General features: G+C 42.5%; 1 protein-coding gene across 12 annotated transcripts in view; it reads left to right on the forward strand.

Annotated features, from left to right (window-relative positions):
• Positions 1 to 26807, forward strand: part of LOC113172001 (partitioning defective 3 homolog) — a 179438-nt gene that overhangs the window by 87124 nt on the left and 65507 nt on the right. For 3 of the 12 annotated variants that reach the window (XM_026374766.1, XM_026374770.1, XM_026374772.1), the window contains exons 9-16: positions 1000 to 1397; positions 3584 to 3723; positions 4487 to 4615; positions 7164 to 7199; positions 9643 to 9690; positions 16880 to 17068; positions 17697 to 17867; positions 21496 to 21646. In XM_026374766.1, the coding sequence (XP_026230551.1) occupies positions 1000 to 1397; positions 3584 to 3723; positions 4487 to 4615; positions 7164 to 7199; positions 9643 to 9690; positions 16880 to 17068; positions 17697 to 17867; positions 21496 to 21646 (1262 nt within the window). The remainder of the gene's footprint in view (positions 1 to 999; positions 1398 to 3583; positions 3724 to 4486; positions 4616 to 7163; positions 7200 to 9642; positions 9691 to 16879; positions 17069 to 17696; positions 17868 to 21495; positions 21647 to 26807) is intronic. The other 9 variants (XM_026374771.1, XM_026374777.1, XM_026374773.1 and 6 more) reach the window with 6 other exon arrangements.

Genomic DNA, 26807 nt, shown 5'->3' on the forward strand with positions numbered 1-26807 from the left:
TGTTTGTTGAGACTTTGTGATATAAGTGTGATTCATGCTTCAAGTGTAAATGACATTTAATTTCTGTAGAAACTCCATTGTCTTAGAGTAGAAGCAGAAGTCGAGGGAAATGCAGCTACTCTGGACAATGACAATAAAACTATCACTATGGTAGAATGAGAAGTTACAGTATATAATTTGGGTGAACCAGGCCTTAAATTCCAGTCAAGTTGTGCTGTCCCAAACAAGCTGCTGATGGGAGTCAGGAGTTGATAATGAGAGGCTTCCAACATGTAATGTTGTCACAACTGCGTCAACAGTTGTTCTTGTTATTTAACAGTATTTTTATAAGGGAGCAGATTCCGTCTCGTCTGCCGTTCGATCCAGTCTGAAATCCTTAAGGTGCCGAGACTGTGCCAACTCCAGACAACGTTATTAGTGGCTGGGAAAAAATGAGCTTGGAATTTCACTACAAATTCTGTTGGGGCCCAACGTTTTAGTGGCAGGGGAGACGTAGAAATTCTGGGAGCCCAACATTTTCCTGAATGTCCGTTCAGCTGTCACAGGCGGAGTGAAGAGCCATACCACGGTCTACTTTATAAAAACAGGTGGTGCTAACAAGACTCCGCTGTTACAGGGTGCTGACAGCCAACATAGGCTTCCAGTCACACCTACTGTACAGAGCTCACTCTGAAAGAAGTTTAAAAGAGGATTTTCTGCAAACTATCCATCTGATAGAGGTGTTTTTCATCTGGAGCCAAATGAGGGGATTATATAGAGGTGTCAGCGAGGGTTCAGTTCTCCTGCAAAACTTGCAATAAGTATTAATTAACATGTCAGAATGTCCAGGTGGGTGACGATGGATTATATAGGTAGTGTAGTCTCAGCGTGTGTGTGAGTTTGTTATCAGACTGTATCTATACCATTATTAACATGGCCGAGAAAGATTTTCAGCTAAAACTAAAAAACTCTCTGTCCAACTCTTTGACCTAAAATATTTTCCTGTGACTCCTTTTCCAGAGCCCAGAACATGTTCCGTCAGGCCATGCGCTCTCCAGTCATTATGTTTCACGTGGTGCCGTCGTCCATGAAGGCCCACTACGAGCAGCTGTCCCATGCCGAGAGGAACCCAGCGTACGCCTCGGGCCGTTTCAGCCCGGACTCCCTGACTGGCAGCACAGTGTCCAGCATGGACCACACGCCGCAGAGAATGTCCCGACACGGGTCCCATTCACACTCTCACTCCCAAACTCACGCAGACCCGAATGATGGCTACACCCCTCTGCCCCACCCGTCAGTCTCTGCAGCCAAGCCTCCGATAGGCCACACTCCCTCACCTCAGAGGGGGCTAAACTCCACCCCAACTGCAGGATACACCAAAAAAATCGGCAGGAGACTCAACATCCAGCTGAAGAAAGGTGAGACGAAGGAAGATTCACACAAGACACTTAATATAAAGTATTCAGAGAGGCGTTAACACATGTCTACCACATGTCTTTTAATGAAACAGTAAAACAGATGCAGAAAGTTCATCATTTATAGGATCATCTGCTCCACTTCCATGTGGAAAACAGTGATGCAAGAACGTTGCCTTAAGTCAGGCTTATGAATGTGTCAGATTGGAGCCATTATGGTGCTGAGACAGAAACGTTCATTAGCAGAAGTGTTTTAAAGTCATCTCAGTCCCTACATGACGTATTACATCATTTTGTTTTTGAAGTATCATCTGACTCTTTCCAGAGGGTCTGTGAAAGTCTCCCCTCTTGTTTTGCATTCCCCAGGCTTTTAAATATGAGAGGGATGCTTTGTATTTTCTTAGCCTTTGTAAGTGAATAAACAAGCGATGTCCCCATTTCGCTCATCAAAACAAGGGTAGGAAGAGTCTGAGAAATGGCACAAACACAGAAGCATGCAAAGCGTGTACAATGATGTGGAAGGCTTAAAAACATCCACAATATAGGCTTTGACTGACAGCTGGCACAGGTGGGGTAAACCTCTGCCAACAGGATACCAGGTGTCGGTGCCAGGTCTCGGGGCCGGAGAGTTTGTTGCTAAGCAGCCGTTGGTCCCTGTATGCTGTCAAACGCAACAGCGAAGAGTCTGATATAGCTGCACCATATGCCCGTTGAAGTTTTCACCCAAAGCTGTTCCCTCTCGTGGGGTTGGAATCGAGCCAGAACATAAAACATAAAAACACCCAGCTGCCTTTTGCCTCCTCCGTCCCCACTGATGGCTGCTTCCACTTGTTCCTCTATCATAGTTTTGCTTAACACTCCTTCCTCTCTGCTTGGTCATAATATCCAGAGAAGCGCTGCATTCTGCACATATGGTATGCCAGGAGATGTGTTGTGTGTTCTCACTCAGAGATGTTATCTTTTCTCATTCCACCTTTTGTTTGCTGTTGTCGGAGCACACACTTGGAGGGGGATTAACAGTGATTCCCAAGAGGCCGTTTGGCTCATCTGTTTGTTTTGAGTACCGACTTAAGCCCGCTGCTTTGAGCGCAGATTAAACCTCCCGCATTGTTTATGTGCTTGAATCAGACACCAGTCTCCTCACAAATCCCAGGGAGTATCAAAATCAATCAAAGAATCCCATTCTGCACAGGAAATTGCTTAGGTATGTCTTAATCAAGCTAATGGGAGTTTTAAAGATTCTCCTCCCTGTTTAAACCCAAGAACGCTACAGGCATTTACCGGTGAGTTTAATACTGCACCTCGTCTGCCTGTGGGAAGTTGATTGGCTCATCAATGTAGGGGATTAGGTGGAGGATGTGAAACAGAATAGCTAAGTGTTCTGTTATTCTTTGCTTCAGCTCAGTCAGACAGGCAGTGAGGATTAGGGCCACGTCTCTGATACAGCACGGATGCTCATTATTGTTCTTATATTAACTTTGTTTTACAGCCTACACAAACAGTGTCATTTGGAACAGTTGGTTTACAAAGCTCTTTGAAATACATACATGTAGTCACTGATCAGAGCTGACTGAGCGCTGGATGTGGTCAGGTGTGGAGGAAGACTGACTTAGCAAGTTTAGGAATCAGCATGTTGGCAGAGATGGATGCTCAGTTTATTTACCCCCTTTACAACCCCACACGCTGTAATATGCTCTTGCTACAGGTTGTTTTTTCACTTCCTGGCTTCAATTAGATATCAAGCAGAACCATGTTGTCTTTAGGCTGAATCTCTTTACTGGCAGCAAGTAATAGCATGCACTTATTACATGATCCAACCACAGTCTTTAAAGGTTAAATGCCTCCTCAATAGACCTGCACAGCAACATATCCTGCTTTTATTTTTCACTTTAAACCTACTTGAGCTCTCTGTTGACAGGACTCAATGTTTCTCTTCATTTCCTGTATTGTTAGTTGAATAATAAGAATTATTTGTTTGTTGTTGTGTAGATTGTAGATGATATGAGAGGAAACATAGCCCAGTGTATATGTCTGCCTAAGCACTTACACTACCCCTGTGTTGTCTAGGTTTAATTCACACACTTTAAGAACCGTATCTGCTGAATAAGAACTCAAACACAGTAGCTTGATGGTGTGCACCGGTGCAGATTCCTTTATATGACCTGCTCTCTTTAATTCTCCTCCCACAGGCCCTGAGGGACTCGGCTTCAGCATTACATCACGGGACGTTCCCATTGGGGGCTCAGCTCCTATCTACGTGAAGAACATTCTGCCGCGGGGAGCTGCCATCCAAGATGGCCGCCTAAAGGCAGGAGACAGATTGCTGGAGGTGAGAACATGTTAAAATTTAGTGATAAACACAGAAGTCACTTTTGCAGTAAAATAGTTGATGTACTTATCTATTGTCATCTGCATGTTCTGCACTATAGAACACTTCTTGGTGTTGATGTTATAATCAACATGTTTTTAACTTAACCTTTTTACTTTGATCCCAAATATGAACATTTTGCACTTACAACCTTGATACAGAAGAATCTGAAGATACCTAAATGTGCCTGGTGGAAATATAGAATATGTGTCTGATACTCTGTATTTATCAGGAGCTACTTGATACATACAGAATGAACGATCCTCCTTCATAAACATGGTTTGTCTACTCACAGCCACGTGGGATTAGGGACAGCTGGGATGACCTGCAGCAACATGTGCCATTTTAACCAATAACAAGAATCTGCTGGCTGAATGTTTTGTACATTTGATGATGAACTCCATCAGAGTTCAGCAAATCCTTGCATATGCTGAGCTTCATGTCTGAACTCAGTCACTCTGCTCTGACCACCTTCACCTGTGAATATTTCACATATGTACACTGAAGCAGCGCTGTAACATGAGCAAGATGAACAAAACACATTAGAGTTCAGTTCAGATCTGCTTAATTTTAGCCTGTATTGATTTTTTACAATATGCTCAGATCAGTGTTACCGATCCGCCACATGTGCTTCTTATATCTTTAAGTTCAATATTTCATCTTGAGATATTATTTCACTGTAGCTAATTTAAACTTAAACCCATTGACCACTTCTCATCTTCAGGTGAATGGAGTTGACCTGAATGGACGCACCCAGGAGGAAGTGGTGTCCCTGCTCAGGGCCACACCCATGGGTGGGGCCGTGGGGCTGCTCGTCCTACGCCAGGAAGATGCCTTCCTTCCCAGAGAAGTGGTACGTTCGTCCCACCCCTCCCTTTGAACATTCCTTCAACTCATTCTGTCAGCATAATGCATTTCACATCCTGACGTACAGTATATACAGCCCGTCGTGCATGAATAACTGTACATTATGAGTGTGTGCTCATGCATATGTGTGAGAGTGTGACTGTGTGTGCTCCCGCGCTGTCACGAGTGCCATTAATCCCCGCAGTGAGTGAGGTGTTGTCTTCTCATTTCCCAGCTAACACAACACGCTAGCCAAGCATGCAGATTGATTGTCCCGCTCCATTGCTGAACTCCTCTCTATTATCAAGCTGTGGCTAACCTCAGCGGAAACCTGTGCAGCTCGCTCCTCTCTCTGCATCTCTTTCACCCTCTCCTTTCCTCCAGCTTTGACTCCATCTCTGTCTTTCTTCATCTGTCAGCCTCTCCTCCTGCTCCTTTCATTCTAATTCACCAGGTCTCTTCCTGGTTTCACGTTGTGTGGTAACCTCCTCTCTCTATGTATTTCCATCTCTTTCACTGTGTTTTGCCTGTGAGCTGACTTGCTAGATTGATGGATGATGGGGATGAACAGACGCAGGGCAGGTAGTAGGCAGAGCGAAAACCACACTTAACTCGAATATCAATCAGGCTTCGTTCTTGCACATTACTCCACATGAAAGCCACACACATCTTTGTGTTTTTGGACGCTACTGCTGTCACTCAGGCTGGACAGATGCCACTCACAGCTTGCAACTTCAATGATTCATCCAAACTGGTGCTAATTGAGTTGTTACGTTTGTTACAACTGCTTGCTTTCTTCAAGGTCGTGTTTTTACACAATGCCAGATGTTATACTTAATTATCTTTGCAGGAAACAAGACTGGATGTACAGCACATTTAGATTTATCGTTAAGTAGTTTGATTGATACACGTCCAGAGATGGCAGACGGCGGCCGAGATGACAATAAGGCAGCAGAACATTGAGGCTTAAGTGCTTGTTTTTTTTTTAAAGAAGAGTGAGAAGTGGAGGCTGATGGCGAGCTTTAAGTCAAGTTGGTGTTTACTCCACAGCGGCAGTCAGTGATTCTCTGCTATCTGTCTGGCTCCACTAGCTGGCTTTAACACAGCCTTATCGAGTACTAACGTGAGCTATAGCACCAAACAGCCTGAACCCCTCCCCTCTCTTTGTTATAAAAATGGTCTCTTCCAGCACCCTCAGCAGTCACTGCGGCCATTAGAAGCACGAGCATCCATTCGCTAACAAGTAGTGTCCATCAAATGGCTGATTGGTGACTATTATCACAGCGAGAGATGCAGACGAGGCTATTTGCTGACGGTTGCTCCGGGTGAAGTTGGATGAGAGGAACTGCCGCACTGGTCGATACCCATCTTTAGATTAGAACATAGTTGGTAGTTAGATGGTGGGATTCATTTGATCAGCTGTTATCAGCTGTAGGGAATTAAATGTTGAGATGGAAATTCAGAGTCCAGTGAACAAAATGAGCAGCTTCTGTGTTTATCTAGAGCCGTTAGCTTTGCTACACATGGGTTTTAGAGATAGGAGACTCTAATCAGCATGTCGGTTAACACAAACAGCTAATAATTAAGTACAGTATATATCAGTAAACTTTGGCTAACTCTGGTGCATTTGCATAAATGTTTGTTAATGGGTACAGTTCCTTTCTAAATAAAGTATTACAGAAGCACAGTGCGAATTAAAAACAACAGTAACCAAGGTTTACACAGTAAACCTCATGTAGTGATGAGTAATGATGTAACAGATGTAATCAATTCAACATGTTGTATTATTTATACATGTTTCTGTTTATTTAGCAGATATAAACTGCAAACACACTGCAGTGGTATTTTTCTTGATTGTATAAAGCCTAAGAGGCAAAACACAGGGCAAATGACTGGACTCACCAAATAAAAGCTTGTTGTAAGATTTATTTTTTATTAAACAGCCAAAGCTCCAGTTCAGTGTAGAATGAATGAGAAAGTGTCCAGCATTAATAAAAACTGCACAGATCAGAGTGCATGAATGCTTTTTTCAAAACTCAAAGTGCAGACAGTGCACGAAGCACCGCAAGCCTGTTGCTTGGAAATCATAGTGCTAAGAGTTCACTTAAGTTGCATTAGTGAAAGCAGTGTGGATGAACTGAGTGTTTCTCTCACTGGATTATGACAAGTAAGAAGATACGAGGTAGAGAGACAAGAGAAAACCAAACTGAATCAGTAAAAGGTGCAGTGACACAAAGTAGGACCTTCTCATGAGAGCCAGATATATTCTGTGCGTCTGTGACATTTTGTTCTTTCTAACATACAGTTCACATTTTATGTCTGAGTGTGAGCTCACGCTACACAGCAATAATAACCCATCTCCCTGCTGAGATTTATCATTTTCATATCCTGCATGCCCATTTACTCACCACCTCGCATTGATTTATCCCTAAGTTCCCTCCACCACAATCTCTCTCTCTCCCTGCTCAGATTTTCACTGTTTCTGTTGATAAATGTATTTTGCTTGATTACTTTTGGTTCTTCTGTTCCCTCTCCCTCCCCACCCGACCCTCTAGAATGCCGAGCCTCAGATGCAATGCCCCAGAGATTTGGTAAGACTCCACCCCAACACTGGCCTGCAATTAAACCCACTTCCCAAAGCTGCCTTCTCCACTTTAACAGCTCCTACTCTTTATTTAGCCAGAGCTCCCCGTTGCATGGATGTTATTAATATCTGCTGAGAAAAACACAGAATGTTATCACCCATTTGGGATAAAAACAATAGCTAGTGCGTGCATACAGGGTCCACTAGTAAACTAGCTGGTTAATCAAAGTGCAAGTCACTAGTCATGCATATAAATGTTGATCAGAAATACAAGTTTTAATCTCCTTCCAGAGTTGCTCTAACAAACCACAATTTCATGGTTCATCAGTATGGACTGCTCCAACTGTGCTGCAGAATAATTTGCTCCATCACTCCCCTCAGTGCTGTATTTGTCAGTGAAGGTGGAAACACACGGGAGTTTGCTTTATTTGTCGGCTTGGATAAGGTTGTCAGTCTGGCCTTCTTGCTTCAGACTTTCTCTGATATGTGAGGTGAATAACAAACAGTCTGTTTAATTTGGTTTTTATTTTACTGGGGAAGAATGCAGACAGAGGCTGGCTGCGAATGTCGCAGTGCCAAGCATACATAGACCATCTGTAAGAGAGACACTTAGCATATATAGCCCAATACGTTATATCCATAAATACTCATGGACTGAATGCAACCAAACATTCCTTATCTTTGGATTGTACCCCAAGAATCTACGTCAGCAGGAGGTGGAGTACGGGGCAGTGTCGACGCTAACTTGTCACACATTACCCGAAATGGTTCCTCACTACAGCAGCTGTTAAAAGCTCATCTGTCTTTACTGCTGGTATTAAAACATTATCCAGATTTCCATAACTCTCCATTTACATTCCAAACTTGAGCTGTAATTTACCTGCCGCAGATTGCACGTCTTCACATCTGGCCTTACCTTCAGGTTACATCTGGCCAACTGCAGGTAATTGGTTGCGTTTTGCGTGGCACATTGGAAGCCTAATTGGCCATTTAATTTGATGGGCGTTCATACCTGCCAGCTGTGGAGACGATCCTCATCTCGAAGGAACATTATGGCGGGGCACTGTCGATTATCATCTCTGCAGCTGGCACGCCTCATGTCAGTTCAGACAAGACGGCATGTATCACTCTGTATCAGTCAGCACTAAAATAGCTGAAGAGACAGACTCCTCATGCTAACACTGCTTCCCTTTTCAGCTGGCTGCTACCTAAAAGTCCTGCTAGTTGTTGTTTAGAACCTACTTTTGACTTACATTTTATGTGAACTCGTCAGATGTTTGTTACCTACTTAGTCAAGTGAAGCTGTTTTCTCCTGTTTTGGACTTTTACCTCCCTAAAAATCAATCTGACCACATGGAGATAGACAGATTGAGGAAATGCACCATGGTCACGCCGTCTCCACTCTCTCCTGCATTTTGCCTCCTCTCACCTCCCTCGTTTCCTGCCTTCCTAACTCCAAACCTCCAGATGGGCCTCTCTTCTCCTCGCCCATTCCCGGAACATCAACCGCCATAATGGATTCTGTGCCTTTTCAGATGTTATCTGTTGTCAGGCGCCTCATTTTAAACATCTCGCTGCCAACAACAACAGCAGAGGCACCATGACGCAGCCTTAGATGCAGGGTGTGTTTCTGATAAAACTGGGTAGCTTTTAATGGACAAGCATCCATTTTCAAATAATGGATATCTTTCCAGTAGATGAAAAGAGATTAGTGTGTTGAGAGGTAGGGCAGCCCTTAATGATTATTTTTTATTATTAATGTCTCTCTTATCTGGTTGAAGTTTTTATTTTTGTGCAAATACACATCTAATGATGACATCTAGTCCACTGACGGTATGCTAATATATGTACTGTATGTAGGTGTGGGCCACGCAGTCAACAGAACTGGTTGGTAGAACTTATTGATTCTAGATAGTTGTCTGATAAATATATGGCAGCTGGGTTTGTCAGAGGGTTTTGGTATTACTGTAATTATTATTACATCTGTTTGTACAGTTAAGAAAAAAGGAGTCTGTAATTAAAAAACAGTAAATAACATGTAGAGGGTTTTTAGACCTGCAGGTTTGCTGGCACTCCAGCTGGGGTTTTTGAGGTTGGCATGGCGTGACTCATGCTGAGAGAGAGAGAGAGAGAGAGAGCTCTCTGTCGAGGGTTACACGGCAGACAAAATGAAACAACTCAAGTGGAAAAAGCACTCAATTCCTGAAATTGGTCCAATGACCCAAAAAATCATCCACGTTTTTACAGCAGCCCACTAGAAGCTGTCATTAGCTGGGTGACACTTTGGTTTGATGTATTCAGCTTTCAGACATGTACTTTAGGCGCTCCAACTTTGACTCAGTCACACATGCTTTTGTGCTGCAAAGTTAATGTCTTGATTCTTAGAAAGTTGTGCTCTCTATAAGAGCGGCTCTTGTGTCTAACCTGTTGACTTTGACTACTCCCTTCAGCATCCACGGCAGCCCGTGACAGCCGGGAAACCCCAATGGCTGATTGAGGTAACTGCTGCATGACATCACCAGCTTGGGTCATTTATGCTGTAAAGGGAGAAAAGACATCAATGGCAAATGAGATACTCTGGGTGGCTGCGCAGATAGCCTGGGAGTCGTTAAATGAATTCATTGCTTTGCCAGTGGTCGGTAAAAACAAAGCACTTTGGTGGGCTTTCTCTGCGTCTCTCTCAGCACCTCTCACCCTCTCTTCAATTTTCATTGTACTTCTCTTGTTTTTGTCTTTGTTACAGTACCTCTTCAACTCTTTATTACACACCCCATGCTTCCTCTCTTTCCCTCTCTCACACACACACACACAGACACACTCAAGACACACTTTAAGATGCCAGTCCTCCTCCCTGCACCTGGGTTCTACAATAGGGCGCTGATCAAAGACATCCGTCTTTACATGCCTGCCCTGATAGTTCCATAATGGGCCCATAACGTGAACATTCGCCTCCATTGTTTACGCCATTAGTCACACAGTCTTATGGAAAATTACTGCAATGCTACATTGAAAAGCCATCATCAGCGGTAGCAGTAATGCTCCAGCAACACTGTGCCAAGATGCTATCTATCACACATGCATGTTTCCTCTCCTTTCAGCACCAAAAGCTTTTATGAAATGGCAAACTGTTAGCACATATGGGGTAGTGATGAATTTAATAAATGATTTCTTGACAGCATGATGTAGCATTTAGCATAACACAACATGTTGCTGTGCATAACAAAGCTTTAACAGTACATTATTTTAAGCCATCTGTCCATTACAGGTATATACTGTAAGGTGTCTGTAAGGTGTGGTTGAGGTGGTGTTTTGCAGGAAGATAACTAAAGTGACTTTATAGGCATCATATGTTAATACAGCAGTACAGCAAGTTACCCTTAAGCTAAGTTGACCTCCACACACACGCAATATTTATCAGATACTAGCAAAACACAGTATTGTGACACAGACACAAACATCTCTATATATGACAATTGGAGGAATGCTCAGCAGTGTAATGCAGCATAAAATTACCACAGTAATAATCAAGTATTTCCTTTTGCAAATTTGTTATTTAAACTAAACTAAAACTAAAATAAGATATTATATGAATATATGACTTATCAAGTACTGTAGTGCACAATTTGGAGCAGGACATTTTCAATTTATGCTACATGACACTGTATATACAATTTAACCATGTACCAAACAACAAATCCTGGCTGTGACCTAACTCTAGTAGGGGTCCTTAACCAAGACCTCCTTACTTAACCTGCCTTTGCCTTGTACTTTGTAAGTTTCCCTGAACCTTGTAAGTCTCTTTGGATAAAGGCATCTTCCAAATGACTAAATGTAATTTGATTTAAAGTAGTTAAAATTAGCATCACCTTGAACGCCTACATGATTAAAAGCCTGCACGAATGTACACACAGAGACGACAGATCGCTTCACACAGTCGTACTATTTTTACTTCTGCTAACTGACCCTGTGGTGTGGTTACATCTTATCTGATTATCTGTCCTGACACTGCTTTGGGTGCATTAAAGCACAGCGTGTGTAATGTAACGCAGAGTCATTTCTCGAGTTACATAACTTTGTATCATTATTAGCACAATAGCTTAGCCGCAGTGATTAATGGCTGCAGCTCTGTGGCAGCAGGCTCGATGCGGCTTCTGTGTTCTGTAGCAGCCTGCTGGTGACACATACGAGTCAATCAGAGAGGGCCGTTCTACCACAGAACAGGCTCTCAGGCTTAATTAAAGTGATGTTTCAAGCTGCCACCTGGCCCATACACACACACAAATAATACAGCCACCCATACAGCACACTTCCCACACGAACACACACTCTTCCACAGTTCGCAGTTACATAGACTATATTGACGTTTTACATATTTACGTATTAAAGCGTGAAAAACACAAAAGCCATATCGAAGGTTTCACACAAACACACACCTCTGTGTGCATACACTACTACACATTCACATGTGAGCACACTCACTAGTTCACACATGTATGAAGTGACTGGGAGCAGCTGCTAGTGTAATTGCTCGGGGTTGGATGAGGTTATAAATGGTTTCTAGTGGGTTGTGAAGTTCGAAAGAGTGAGCTGTGTTGTGTTTGACTGTCCAAGAAGGAGAGGCAGAGATAGCTAGACACAGGGCAACTGATTAGTTTTAGACAACTAGTGTGAAGTGCGACTTAATGTGTTTTCATCTACATGCTATAGTCACCGTGTGTCAGTGATGTAGGGATGCAGGCACAGACACGGTACATAATCATAGCTTTTGCAGCGAGTGCACATGCTGTTTTGTCTGTTTGTACTAACACATATCCATCTATAAACACATCCAATATGGACCTGCCTTCTCCATCTCCATCTCTGTTACTCGCTGACTGTCACACACACAGACACCTGCCTCCCTCTTTTCCCCCATGCTGTGCCAGCCTCAGCTCCGTCGACCGCACAGGTATTTGATATTCATGATCTATCAGCATGGAGCTACAGCGAGACGTGTCAGAAAGAGTGAGAAAAAGAGATGGGAGAGAGAGAGAGGGGAAAATAGAAGACATGATTGGTGGAAATGATGAGAAGGAAACAAGGGAGGGGCAGGGGAGAGGAGGTAGACGGTGGTGGAAAGATGAAGATTTTCTCTCACTGGAACAAAAGATTGGTGCATTTCCCCGAGGTGTGTTCACATAGTGTACTTTTGGCTGTATAATGTATTGTAGATGGCACAGAGGGGGAGATGGAGAGAGGAGAGGGTGAGAATGGGAGTGGCAAACATAGTGATTGGAAGTAAGAGGAGATTAGGGAGAGAGTCGGAGTATGAATAAGAAGAGATAGATTGCTACAGTGGGCAGCCAACAATGCTCTCCACGCCCGGCTTCCCTTGACCAATTACACCCTTCACTGCCTCCTTCTCACCCCTCCTCCCTGTCTCTCTCTCTCTTCCTCACCCCTTAAAAAATCCCCTCAAGCAACTTTTCCAGATGACATCAAATCGACAGGTTTGTTTGGCCAAGGTTCAGCTCGCCGCCAGCCCGCTAATCGTTGTAGTCACTGCAGTGCAGAGTGTGTGTGTGTGTGTGTGTGTGTGTGTGTGTGGAGAGAAAGAAGAATAAAGTGAAAAATGGGGCGAGTTTGTTTTCTTTTCTTTCACCACTAAAGATGTTATTTGTAGAATACCTTGAGTAGAGTCACCGAGGGTGCTACACATGCATTAGACGTGCACAACAGGAGCGGTTCAGGGTTAGAAGGGAAATGAGCCGAAGGGAAGAAGCGAGACGAAACAGAGACAGCGAAAAGGAAAGTTGGAGAAAACAAGTGGGTGAGAAAGGACGAGCAAAAGTTATAAGAGTCTGACGACAGCACGCTTTAACACTCTGCTGTTTTGTGTCTACGCTGAAATAACTGAACAACAAGAAAGCCACAAAAGTCGTCGTCTGTTTCCTCTGACAACTTTTGTTTTCTGCACAGCTTTTCCAAAAGCTGTGGACACCTCGTCCACAGTGACAAAAACACCATCATGGACACGCTTAATCTTCAAATGTTATCAGTTTAACTCGAACAGACACAACAACAAATAGTAGGAAGAAGAAAGAGAAAGGAAGTAGAAGGCAGAGGTGGTAGCTGGAGGAAGAAAGTGAGGGTTAGGGAGTGGAGGCGGCACAGAAAGAACAGAAATGAGCACAGGGAGATGTTTTTAAAAAAGCAAAGAAGAGTAGAGAGCAGTATAAAGAGACAGGTGACAAAAGGTGGGAGGCAGGAAAGAAGAGATGGAGAGAGGCCGAGGGAGAGACGCTAACATACAGTGAGAGAGGTGGCAGTGTCTGTCTTCTTTTGTGTTCCACATGGATTCATCCCTTTCTGTCGGCCTTTTCATTCACACTCCCTCGCTCGCGCTCTCTGTCATTGTCATGCATGCACTCTCATTCTTTTCACCCTTTTCTTTTGGGCTTCTCGCCTTTTCACCCTCGCTCTATTTGTCTCCGTCCATCACTCCTCCCTCTCCCCTTCACCTTCATTCAGCTCGGCTTACTTTGTGCTCTTTCCTTTCTATTTGATTTGATTTTCTCATCAAGAATACATTCGTACAATCTTAAAAGATCTGATTGTCTGACCAAACAGAAAATTCTCTAATTTGGGATTTTGGGAGTTTGTTTTACAGTAAATTATTCAGAACCTTTAGTTTAAAAGGCTTAAATCAGCCAGATGAAGTGCTGAAGTACTGTTAATAGTCCATCAGCTGCCTGTTATCCTCGTTAAATATCTAGCTAACTGCTAACTAGCTGTCTTTGTGACGGTTATACAGTGAGATCAGCTTGACGCACCACTGTGGTGTCTTAGAAACAAACATCAAATTGAATTTCTTTCTTCTGAAAACCAACTTTGGCGACGCGTCAATAGCACTGGAGAAATCTAATCATACCATTGTCAGCTCGGCGCCGCAGCTAATATTAGCCTCACAGTCTGGTAATAACAGCTGTTTCACAGTTGTTAAGGTAAAAAGCTTAAAAGGTTCGATTTGAACTGCTGCTTGCTTTCTTTCAACTGTCTGTCATGCTTGACACCTCGCCGAGCCTTTCTACCTCTGCAATTTGGGCTGTTGTAGAAATGGACAGCATTAAAGTGAACTCAGCTGTGAACAGTTACATAGATGGTAAGATGGAAGTTAACAGCTTAACTTTCTGTAAACACTTAGTCGAACTTATTCAGACCTATGGTAATAATTTAATGAACGCTGGAACATACCTGTCTTAACTCACAACTAAACTCTTTAAAATCCCTATTTAGATATAAATGGATTCTTTTAATGACATTATTAGTCTTTAAAAGAGTTGAAATGACGCTACATCTGCTTTGATTGTTTTTTTAGCTGAGATGTAACAATAGGTTTCCTGTTTTCAGTGTTTTTATTCTGACTGTGTAGTTTAAGAGGATTAAATCACTTGTTGTTTATTTAATTAGTTTAAATTAAATTCCAAGCTGAAAGAATTGGACTTAAGGTCCTGAAATAATTAACTTCCTGTTGTCTCGTGTGTTATTGTTCCTCTGCACTTCCCACAAGTTGCGTCTTTCTTTTCTTTTTTCTTTCTTTGTTTTTCATTTAGTCTCAAACTTATTCTCGGTTCTGTTTATTTGTCTTTCTGTAACCTGCAGACCCCTTGACAGTGCTCTGCATGCTTGCCTGCCCTTTATCTTCCTTCCTTCTGTTCCCTTGCTTTCCTTCTCACTTCTCACATACATCCTCAGTTTGCCCTCCTCGTCCTCCTCTTCCACTTTGCCTTCTCCCCCCTCCTCCATTCCTCCCAGAGTAATTCCATCTCTCTCCCAGCAAACAAAGGGAGCTAATGACATGCTGACACCGAGCCTGATGATTGAATTCATTAGGCGTGCACAATAATTGCCAGGCGCAAGCGTGCACGCACCCATCTATTCAGAGGACAGCTGTCAAATAACAAGCAAGAGAGAATAGCTTTTTATTGTTTAGCTGGAAGAGAGGGGGAATGAATATGGAGAAAGAGGGAGAGAAGCACCTGTTGTGGAGGGGAAGAGAGGGAGCACTCGGCATGTCAATTAGGCGGCTGTGGTGCAGGGTTACTGGGAAGTTTAGAGCCTGTTAAATTCTTGGCATCACAAACAGGTGCATCATGTGTCAAATCAGTTCTTTAGGTAGTCTGTGTGCTTCTCCCAGACTCATAAACACACTCTTTGAAGTAGAACCCTTTGGAGTGAGGCCATTTTTAGAGGAATGTGTTTTGTATTTTGCATGTTGACGGCTGCAGTAACCTTCACAGTCAGTCGTCACCGTTCTTTCTCTCACTCACTGTCAAGGTTAAGGTTATGCATATCACGCTAATAGTGTGTAAAAGTGTGTGTTGGGGCATTTGAGAATCACCTCTGCAGCATGTTAATCCAACCATTTATTAGAGCTGCACTGAAAATATGTCTTTATGGTTATTGGTGTTGGAATATGAGATGCGACAGGCTTTAAAAGATGGAGATGATATCATGGGTACTTTTCTACACTTGTATACAAATGTTTGATTTCTAATTATTCTAAATGAATTGATTATGTTAATAAACTGCCTTCAGTTTTAACACCAGACAGAACCAACATTAATTCCACTATGTAATCAGAGCGACCACAGAAACGGCTAAACTGTGCTGACAGACGTGCAGACGTGACAGATAGAAAGAACAGATTTGTGTTTTTGATTAAGGGAAATAATCCGAGTATGTTGTTTGGCTTCAACTGCTTTAGACAATACAAGTTTTGTTTTGCTTCATTTCTTGCTGCAGAGCTTTTACTGTGAAGCAGCTGGAGGTGCTGGGTAGAAGTGACATAAATGTCATCAGCACTCAGAGATTTTAGTGTTTCAGTCCTGCACAAATGATGCCAGTGTTGAAGCACTAATTCTGACTGCGGGACGTGAAATAGAGTAATGTTGTGTTATTTATGAACTGTAATTCTTCCTGTGTGGAAGATGAGGGCTACAGTTCTGAACCTTCAGTGAAATCTTGCTTCAGGTGACACATTAGAAACAAACAACACCTGAAGTATCTGGTTTATATGTAGATTAAGAGCTTCCTCAGTAATTATTTTTTGATCATTACAGTCTCGATTGTCACCATCCTGCCTTTATTGGACTTGGACTTAGGAACCAGCTGAATGTTTAGTACTGATGGACCTGAGAATTGTGATTATAGAACACAGGTCCCTGCCTGTTTATGCTAAGTACCTGATTTAACACTTTGGAGCATTGGTCTGTCTAAATCAAGCATATCTGATGTAGCTAATGAGCTTGCACTCTGATTTACTTCCCTGCTATCTGCTCGACTGCAATTTACACGGAAGTACTTTTCATTAACCTCAAGTGGCCAAATGAATGTCCTTTTAACTTTGGCCCTTTGGCTAACCCACAGCTATGCAGTGGAAGCATTACCAGGCTGAAGGGGTTTTTATGTTACCACTTTAGGCTTGAATAAATGTATGAATGTTTTTGTTTTGTATAATTAAATATGCATTTAGCTATATGAGGATCTAACTGTATTTTAATGTGAACTGTGTACAAAGGGGCTCTGTAGGTTTTAATATATCCAGTGCTGTTGTAGTTGCTGGTATTTTTAGATAGTGTGTTCACTTTAAAATAACTAGGAATGTGTCTTCCCTAGATCTATTGCTTTTTGTTCTCTCTCACACAGAAGACGGAGGAGGATGAGTTGGTCCTGACTCCAGATGGAACCAGAGAGTTTCTGACATTTGAGATCCCCCTCAGCGACTCGGGTTCAGCAGGTTTGGGCGTCAGCGTCAAAGGCAACCGCTCCAAGGAGAACCATGCCGACCTGGGTATCTTTGTCAAATCCATCATTAATGGAGGAGCAGCCTGCAAGGTACATCATTAACACAAGGTCTATGAGGGCCTCTCTCTGCCATTTCTTTTTCATTCAGTACCTCAGTGATGGTGGAGTTGTTAAGCTAATACACAACACATTTCTATGCGTTGCAGCACCTTTATGTTTAGAATATGTTGAATTTATTTATATGTATTTTGCCATTTGGCTGGCTTTATAAATCAACTTAACATTACAGTCAAGTCAGGTTTTGTGATCCTACTGTGGTTTAAGCTGCTAATAAAGAATGTGAAGTAAAATCATTTTTGGTTTTTCAGCAGCTATGAAGAAAAAAGTCATGTTCATGTTTTCAGTTGCTGCCTGTGGTGCCGCAGTCAATTTCACAAGTCTTTAATCGTGGTTGTTTTTCGTCCAAACATTGTGTTGTGTTGACAGCTCGTGATAATGGACTTAAAAGCACATTTGTTTGTTAGGGATGAAATTATAGTCAGAAATGGAATCCACTCTAACAGTGAGACAGTCTGATTACAAAAAGGTTATTGTTAAGTTGGAGATCAAAAAGATGCTTTTTTATTTATCACACAGCATGTGCTGTTTGGTACCAAATAAAGTATTTCAACACCAGAAGATCCACTGCGTTCATGTTTTATCTCTGATCCACCAACAGGACGGGCGTCTTCGAGTGAATGACCAGTTGATCGCTGTTAATGGGGAGTCGCTACTGGGCAAAACCAACCAAGATGCCATGGAGACGCTACGCAAGTCCATGTCAACGGAGGGCAATAAACGTGGGATGATCCAGCTCATCGTGGCCAGACGAGTGTCCAAAAGAAATGAGGTAAGGGGCAAAGAGAAAGGTGGATCTGATTAATGCAGGGGTGTGTTGGTTGTTCTTTTTGACCAATTTTGCAGTAGTGTGATTGTTAATTTGTTGTTTTTCCCTAATTTAACTATGTCTATCACAGTAACATACGAGTGAGCCAGGGTTTCAGATTGAAATCAAATAAACATTGATTTAACATGAAGGAGACGTCAATCATCAAATGAGCTTTCAGCAGCACGTAAATTATATTTACTGTATGATATTAAAAATTCATACACGAGTGGCTTTTACCACTTCATATTTTATTGTTTTATATAGAATAATCTCAGCAGGGAATTATTCCAGCACGTGTAAACATTATGATTCCTTCCTTTATTTACCCCCGCTTAGCACACATGATGTTTTGCAGCACCGGCCGACATCACAGTCGACTTTAACACGTTCACACCTCCGAGCTGCACATTGCAGCCTCTGTGCTGCCATGTTGACTGTTGACCCCTGAGCAATTTCAGTAGAAAAAACTGGAGAGTTGACGCCCTGCACAAGGACATGTCAACATTATTTACAGCGTACAGGGGGATTGCTTTCATTGACATTTGCTGCTGAGATATGTTTTTTCTTCCTGCTTGTCTGAGATTTTAACCACTGCACCACTTTCCCACTGGCTCAGCAATTAGGCCGAAATCACAAGCTAAAGTTTTAGTATTCCCATTACAAATGCAACATAAATAATCAATGGTAACCTATTCAGAATGAGGCAAAGTGGATGCAATTATTGTTTTTGCTAAGCAATTGAAGCGATCTGACAGTGCTGTCTGTGATACAAACATTTGTGTGGACATGGGGTCATCAGCCACCACTTCAATAAGATCCTTTCTGTGATAAATATACTACACAACTCAAAGCAAACCACTGGGAAATACCCTTATGAGCAGCAATGAATGGTTTCATGAAATAAAAGGAAGTAGTTCACCAACCCCTCCCACACATGTTCACCTCCCTTGAGGCAGTTGGAGGAAAAAAAAACACGGCTGTGAACTGAGCTACACAACTTTTTCCTTCCCCTCAATGTCATGTTTTTACATTCTCTGTACACCTTGGCCTGTCGCTTGAAAGCCGAGGCTGAGTCCGCGCGTGCCCCTGCTGTGTGTCTGTGAACGGGCGTGCACGTCTGCGTGCCTGTGAATGCCTCTGGCAGAGCCTGGCTTCCCTGCTCTCCTTTTCCAACCTGGTGTGTCAAAGTTTTGATTTCCCCTCGGCCCGTCTGGTAATTGAAAGCAGAGGCTAAGCCTGGAGGTGTGTTTTGTGTTTGTGTGTTTCAGTGTGTGTACACATACGCATCTTTGTGTCTGCCTCTGTGTGTGTGTGTGTGTGTGTGTGTTGGAGTACACTTTATGTTTTTGTACTCCTAGTTTATGCATGTATGCATTTATTTCAAGGATCTTTCTATGTATGCACACTGATACACTGTGTGTGTGTGTGTGTGTGTGTGTGTGTGTGTGTGTGTTATGTGCGGACATGTCAAGGCAGTGAGACTTCTCAGGGAGCATGGTGGATGAATAAAATTCGAGCTCTGGGAGTCTCATCAATCTCTGCTTCACATGCAGAGCTTGAGGCATGGCCTGAGGCTGTCCAAGTGTCTGGCTATTTATAAGAAATACTGTCCAGGGCACCAGAGAGAGGAGGAAAACAACAATTTAATACACTCATACTCCAACAGTGTGTGTAGATGCACTTATGTAACCTGGTTATGAGGGACTTTCTTGAGTAACATCAGTTTTTCCTTGTCATATAAATGAGAAACCTGTTTATGATAGTCGAGGTAGGTGATTTTAAATAGCTGTGTTGTCCCTATGGGGCGTTAATACCTCATAACCAGCTGTCCATCAAGTATTAGTTAAAATCAAATCATACCTAATTGCTATAGGGGAAAAGCTGGGACTCAATTTGACATTTACTGACATATGGGATCAAATAATCCTGTATTTACCTTCCTCCCCATGTCTCCATCCCTTGACGGCCAAATTCATCAATCTCAAATGTTTGTTGTTGCATAAATCACCAGCCCGACCGCTCCTGTTCCTTCCTCCATCCCCATAGAAACGCAGTGAACCCAGAGCAGCTGACTTCCTCATCACCGTTGGCACCCGATGGGATCGAGACCTTCTCAGAGCTCAATTATCAGCCTGAATATGCAATGAGCTGCAGTGCGATTTCACTGCACCCTCACTAAGGCGAATCCCCTCGGCTATTACTGAGGCGTTTCACCCCGGCCCCTGAGCTGGCCAATTCATTAAGTATCTCATTTAAAGTCAAGAGCAGCTACATGGCAACAGTCACAGCAGCATATGGCGACCTCAGAAATGAGTTTGTTTTTATGGAAGATTTGTTGTATCCGTGTGTGGATTACATCTATTTCTATTAGCTGGGATTTCAGTCCATACATTTGTCCAGTTAATGCCCTGGTTTCTCTTCCACCTATAGTGTAAGAAAGGCATGATGGGATCCTAAGAACTGGAACTTTTGGTACTAGATTTTTAGATGAGGTGAGACTGTTGAAGTCGCGTTTCTTCAGTGTACTGCTGGGGCATTCATTACTGCAGTACTTATTATATATATATATATTTAAATACAGCAGGTATGAATATTTTGCTGAAATACTTCTCAGCCATTGTTGTACTGATACTTTGACCTAATTTATTTATCCTCACCACCAAAGGAAGTTAAGTTGTTCTCATTCTAAGAATGAAACTCTGCCTGTTGTGGAGATTTAAAGCAGCCCCACTGTCTGTTTCTGTTTTCCTACGTCAAGATCCATTCAGCAGTGGTTATTACAGCACCTCAACCATTTAGTGAGCTCAAAGGATCATTGGACAAAGACCTTCTCCCCAAATCGAATCCCAGCCCAGCTAGTTACAGTCATTGAGTGGAGCAATTTGGCTGCAGCATCGACTCGAGTGCGATGGTGTTATCGCTCGTTATGCAATGCCGGCTATGATGGTGGTCTTTATGGCAAGAGCAATCGTCACCTTCGGCAATAAATGCAGAAACCATAGCAAATCAATACGGTCAACGATCCAGTGGACAAACAGCGACGTCCAGCACGCTCACACACACAAACCTTCTCAGCCTGTGAACATGTGTTTATGGGTGACAAGGCCAACAAATGGCCTATTTGTCAAACGAGAGGGTGTCATCATAGGTCCTGAGGGAAATGTGAAGATGCTAGTAAGCTAACCATGCCCTGTGGGAGAACACTGGCTCCCTAAAAGTATATGGCTTAGCGGCCTATTGGAAATCCATGCTCATTTAACTTGGTAATTACACTACTAGCATTAGTGGGGATAGCTGTCCCTTGTCCATCCGGAACTATTTAACAAATGTTAGCATGGCTAGCTCCTGGGAACCTCATTTTCTGGCTTATTGTGCTTCATGTTTGTGAATCTTTCATGTTGGATCACATTATACGGTGACAAGACGTTTAGCATATTGACTGTTGGCTTCCTAGTCAGGTACCATTTGTTCTTTAGCCATATCTCTACTTGAAGCACTTTACACATGGTCAAACTGTTATAACGACTGTACGTGATCTAGCTGTTTGCATCCACAACATTTTTCTAATCTCCCCGTCCTCTTCTATCAGGAGACGCCAGGGAGCCCGATGGGACCCCAGCAAACTCTCAACACCTCTCTGGACGATCACGAGCGTCGGATCTCCCACTCGCTGTATGGTGGCCTTGAGGGTCTTGATGATAACCTGATGCCGCGACAAGGAATGATGCCACGCACAATAGGTAAGACCGACACAGCTCTTATTATAATTAATTTGACATTTACTGTGACTGTCATTAAACATTCTGATCAATTACACTGTAAGAACAGTGAATAGAATACAAGTGCAGCATTCTCAATGCAGTGTTTTCCTTCTGCTTGTGTGAGTTCTCCTGGTAGATTCATAAAATGTCACAGAAGAGCGAGACAGAGATGGAACATTGGACCTCATGCATTAGTTGCTTTAGATGCCCTTTTATTGATTGATTTCTTTGTGTGTGTTTGTTATGTGGGTTCTATAAAAGTGTGTTTGTAAACTGAACATGTGCATTCGTTTGCTTTCTTATGACCTTCTCTGCTTTCAAAGTACAGTACAGAGCTGTCATTGCTCAAACTAGCTCAGAGTGGGTTTAGAAGCTAGTATGTGTTGGATTAAGCAAGATTCACATCTGTGTGGGATTGCATGTCTAGAACAGTTGAACGACTGATGGATGGGTGGGGTGGGGTAGTTAGCTAATTTAAAAAAAAGGCTTCTGTGTACCAGATGGTGGAACTGTTGAGCTCGGCTGTGGTGAATCAAAGACGGCACAAAATAACCCAATCATCTTTGTGCATTTTGTCCTCTTTGCTCTGCATTTCTCAAAAGACCACAAGTATCCAGTGTTTCTTAGAAGCTACAGTACTACTTCTGTGGAATTACTAAATTCAACATTCAACACGCTCCTATTATATAAGATGGTCCAGAAAGCAGGGTCACAAAATACTTCAAATGTAACTTCATTAAGCCGAGGAGAACTTGAAAGAATTAGTGCAACAACTTTTCAACTTTTTTTTTTTTAATTAGCTCTTACTAACACAACCTCATTAATCAATGCAACATAATGTGAGAGTGTGAACTTTTTTTCCTTTCATGCAAATTGGCTGACAGTGACACTGTCGTTAGTGTAAACAAAAAACTGCAAGTGATGATTGACTGAGGAGGTGTTAATAGGTGAAGTTGCAGCTCAATGCCACGGTGGCTGCATTCATCCACGCTTGAAAAACAGCCGGGGCTTTTAATGAATGCACAGGATACAGGAGCCGTCTTCTCACTTGTCGCCAACAAGATAGTTGTCACATTAAACAAAGACGAGCTGTTGTCTGTATCTACAGGTCCAGAGATTTAACTCCTAGAGTTGATCAGCAGTATGAACCTGGTAAACAGGACTTTATCACAGAGTAACAACAACTTTAAATCAAACTGCAGTGAGAGTTTGTAGGTGCTGCATTGTAATTGGATGTAAATCTGTTTTTGATATATTTTCCTCCAAATAAAACTAAATGTCGTAGCTGCAGGGGCAGTTCTATACCCTTTTTGGGTCGGCCCCCTAAAATGATCAACTATAAATGACAATAAAAGCGTGCCATGATGTGCCAAAACTAGCCTATTAGCTTGATGCTGACACACAATGAAATTCCCCATTGACATGCTAACAGAGACTAACATCAGTAGTGATGTTACATAGTAGTGAGGGCTAAACCCTGATCAGCCATAACATCAATAGGAGGGATTATTCCAAAGTAGCTCACCTGGATGCTGTCATAGTGACGTCTGTCCCTCATCCTCGGACTGTGACTCCTCAGTGACCAGCTGCTGCTTTTTGATCCTCTCTTTTGATCAGTGACTTCTCTTTCAACCGTTTTAAACTCGGATTTCAGAGTGGCCAGATGAACCTGTTTCTCCTAATATCTCCTCTTACGTCACCCGACCCGACACCGAATGCAGGACAGCTTCGAGGCTGGCCCATGGAGGAATGTGCACTATATAATTACACAAAACATTTCTCTGCTTATTAAACACTTAATCAGCCCAGTGGAGGGATTTCTTTTCCTGACAACCTAAGGGGAAATTTCAACTCCAGTTTTAACGGAAAATGTTGTGAATCTTTGTCAGTGTAGTTTCTAAATCAGGAAAAATCAAGTTGCTCTGCATGCTTAGCTCGACCTCAGCATGTCAAAGCAGCTGATGGTTATGTGTCAAAATGAGATTGGAGAGGTGGGGAAAGGAAGGATTACAGCCTTATGGGAACTGTTTAATTTGCCAGTGTGGGCTAAGCACAGAGGAAAGAGGTCAGCAAGCTCCAGGTTTAAGCTGGTAGATTCTGTTTGATGCTTTCCTCAGCATACACACTTAAGTTGACAAAAATAAATATTTTTACATTAACAACAACAGATTTAATCTTAAACATGTTCCCAAGTTGAAAAATGAAGCAGCTACTTAAATATTACAAGAAATTCTGCTCGTATAAAGGCTCGGTTCTCCTGGTAAAGTCAATTAGTGGTTGCTAAGTTTCATATGAAATGTAATTTTGTGAGTATAATAAATTATAGGCCAGTTAAATTATCCACTTGATCGCCCAAGTTGTTTGTTAATTTATCATCTAAGCAAATCAGGTGAAACACACACTGCATGAGAAATTTACACAGTTGTTTAGCATTATTTTTCACTAATTTGAATAATTGACCACTGTAATGTCATAATTGTAGATAAAATAAATGAAAATGAGTGTGGCATGGCTTGATACCATAGTAAAAATGGGGATTATCTGTGTGTGGTTTGGTTGCACCAACGTTTATGATAAGTAAAGTAATTTTTAACTTGAAAAGTTGAAATTAATGCACAACGTACTTTACTGTTGCCAGTGTAGCGGGTTCTTGTGCATTAATATACACGCGGTGAAACACAAGCAGCAGTTGTGTCACGACTGGTTTGAATACTGTGGAATGATCTGGAAAGCAGTCATCCAGCTATCGGCTGCTGCACTGCTGCTGTTCAGAAGCTCAGCCCAGAACTCCAGACGACTGGAGCTGCACTTGGCAGCTCCCAGATGTGAATGTGTGTGAATGCAAAGCAGAACTTTGCGTGCTCAGCAAACCTCCCTTGAATAAATATAGTGTGTGTGTGTGCGCACGCATGTGTGTGTGTGTGTGCTGGGGGCGGTCATTCGCAGTTGCTTGCAATAAGTCTGTTCTCTCGTCGTCAGGGTGCCACAAAACATAAATCATGCATTAGGCTTTCTTAGAAGACAACATCATTCCCATTCAGAACATATCTGCTTGTGTTTTGGCCCGTGCACTCTCTTAGATCACTCTCTGGCTTTTTGCTATCTGAAGATGCCAGGGATAAAAGAGAGACTTAATTATTCCTTCAGGCCAGTAGCTTTCAAGGCCCAGCATCCCTGGCAATAACCCACTTACTAATTATGCAAATAGAAGAAGACAACACCAAATGAAAAGAGGGAAAGAAATTGCTCCACCGCATGTCTTTTGCCCCGTGTTATTGTCTTCACTTGTATCTGCATTTTCATCTCGAAATACTTGTTACCCCCCCCCCCATCTTCCCTGCAGGCTGTTTCGTGTTCCCCCTTTGCCCCCTAACTGTTCACTAGTTTAGCACAAAGACTCTAATAATAGCTTTTCCCTGAGAATCTGAAATGAAATGCCACCTATTGTTCCACTGCAGCTCAGTCGCAAATTATTACGGCCACTGGGAAAGATAATGTGTGTTCATTGGTTTGATTCTCAGATGTGATGTTGGGTGTGCACTCCGTCCACATGGCAGTACTATTGTAGCTGGTGGATGGCTGCCCTCGGGTGCTGGCACTAAAACAAAGAGGCTTTTTTCCCCCCCTCCTTTTACCAAGCTAGTGAGTTGACAGATTCATTGGGTTTGTCCTCAGTAGCTGCCTGTTGATTGTGCTGCAGTGATTCAAACTGTGACATTGATGGGATTCTCAGTGTTGCGCATTGGACTGCTTAGGGAAATGGGATTAAGTGGTTCTGCGAGTGTGTGTGTGTGTGTGTGGACATGTTAGTGTGTATAAAAGTGTGTGTGCGTGCGTGTGGTCTGTGAGAAGTGGTCATGCTGTGCTAGAGGACTCACCCGGACTCCCAGATTCTCAGCGAATAATAAACACACAGCAGGAGGCGACTGAAAGAAGAACAAACACACACACAATGTAACAGTGGTACTTAAAGCAGCGAAGGTCGGACCGTGTTAAGGCCACGCACTCACACACTTTTACCAATGCTAAACATTTATAGCGTGTGTGTAAATGCATATAACAGTATGTAGAGCTTTTAAAAACAGCGACGTCCTCGTTTTCATTTTAGGAGAATGAATTAATCACAAATACAGTGTAGATATTGCTAATGTCGATCAGTCCATCCACTTCCAGTACTACGGCGTTAAACTGTTAAACTAATCACCTAAGCACCTATTCACCTGTGCAGATGTAACAGTGAAATAAATAACTCAATAATAACTGAATGATCATTGATTTATAACATAATTAAACTGAAAATGTGGCTCCTAGTATAAAAAGACACTTTGCAGTAAAGCCCACATTACTGTAGTGCAAAGTACAAAGTTTGTTAATGATTTTATTTCAACAGAAAGTCTCTTTGAAACGTGTTATTTTAGAAGTGTAACAGAGAACAGTAACGGATGACCTTTTCAACTACCTTTAGAAGTACAGACACACACCCTCACACGTTCACACCACCCGGTCCTCCTTTCTTCCTCCATTCAGCTCCATTTACATCAGGTCATTCACCCACACTGACTGGAAGCGGCAGCACCCAGTGGCACATTGATCCCCTCAGTGCTCGGTTATGAGAAACAAACAGCAGGCCTGGCTCAGACCTCCAGGTCTCTGGTTTTAAAGCCCGAACGCTTTCTAAAGACAAACAAACTTCTCCCTGAGCTCGGTACACAAGGCTTTTATGAAGCATTGAAGCTGCCCTTCTTTTTATGCCGAGAAGCCCCCCGTTCCCAATTTCAAAATACAGATTAAACACAGAGTCATGCACTGCATATCAATGGGAGTTTTTAAGCTTTGCTTTTTAGAGGCAAAGAAAGGGGTGTTTCATTATTTTTTTTGCTTTTGCCTCAGCACAGGGAAGTTTTTATCTTTATTTGCGAGGGCACAGCTTGAATTAATCATAGTGTTTTGACATAGAAACACCATTGTGCGTGCTGCCAAACTCCACTTGGTATAAGCTGATTATCCGGGACCAGTTTCATTCTGCTTTTAGACTTGAAATATGTTTTGTGCTTTGAAAACGTATCCTGTCTTTTTATTATCATCATCATTGTTATTGTTATTGTTATTATTATTGTTGTTGTTGTTTGATGTTACTCTG

Source organism: Anabas testudineus, chromosome 17, assembly GCF_900324465.2.
Source record: "Anabas testudineus chromosome 17, fAnaTes1.2, whole genome shotgun sequence".
NCBI classification, from domain to species: Eukaryota; Metazoa; Chordata; class Actinopteri; order Anabantiformes; family Anabantidae; genus Anabas; species Anabas testudineus.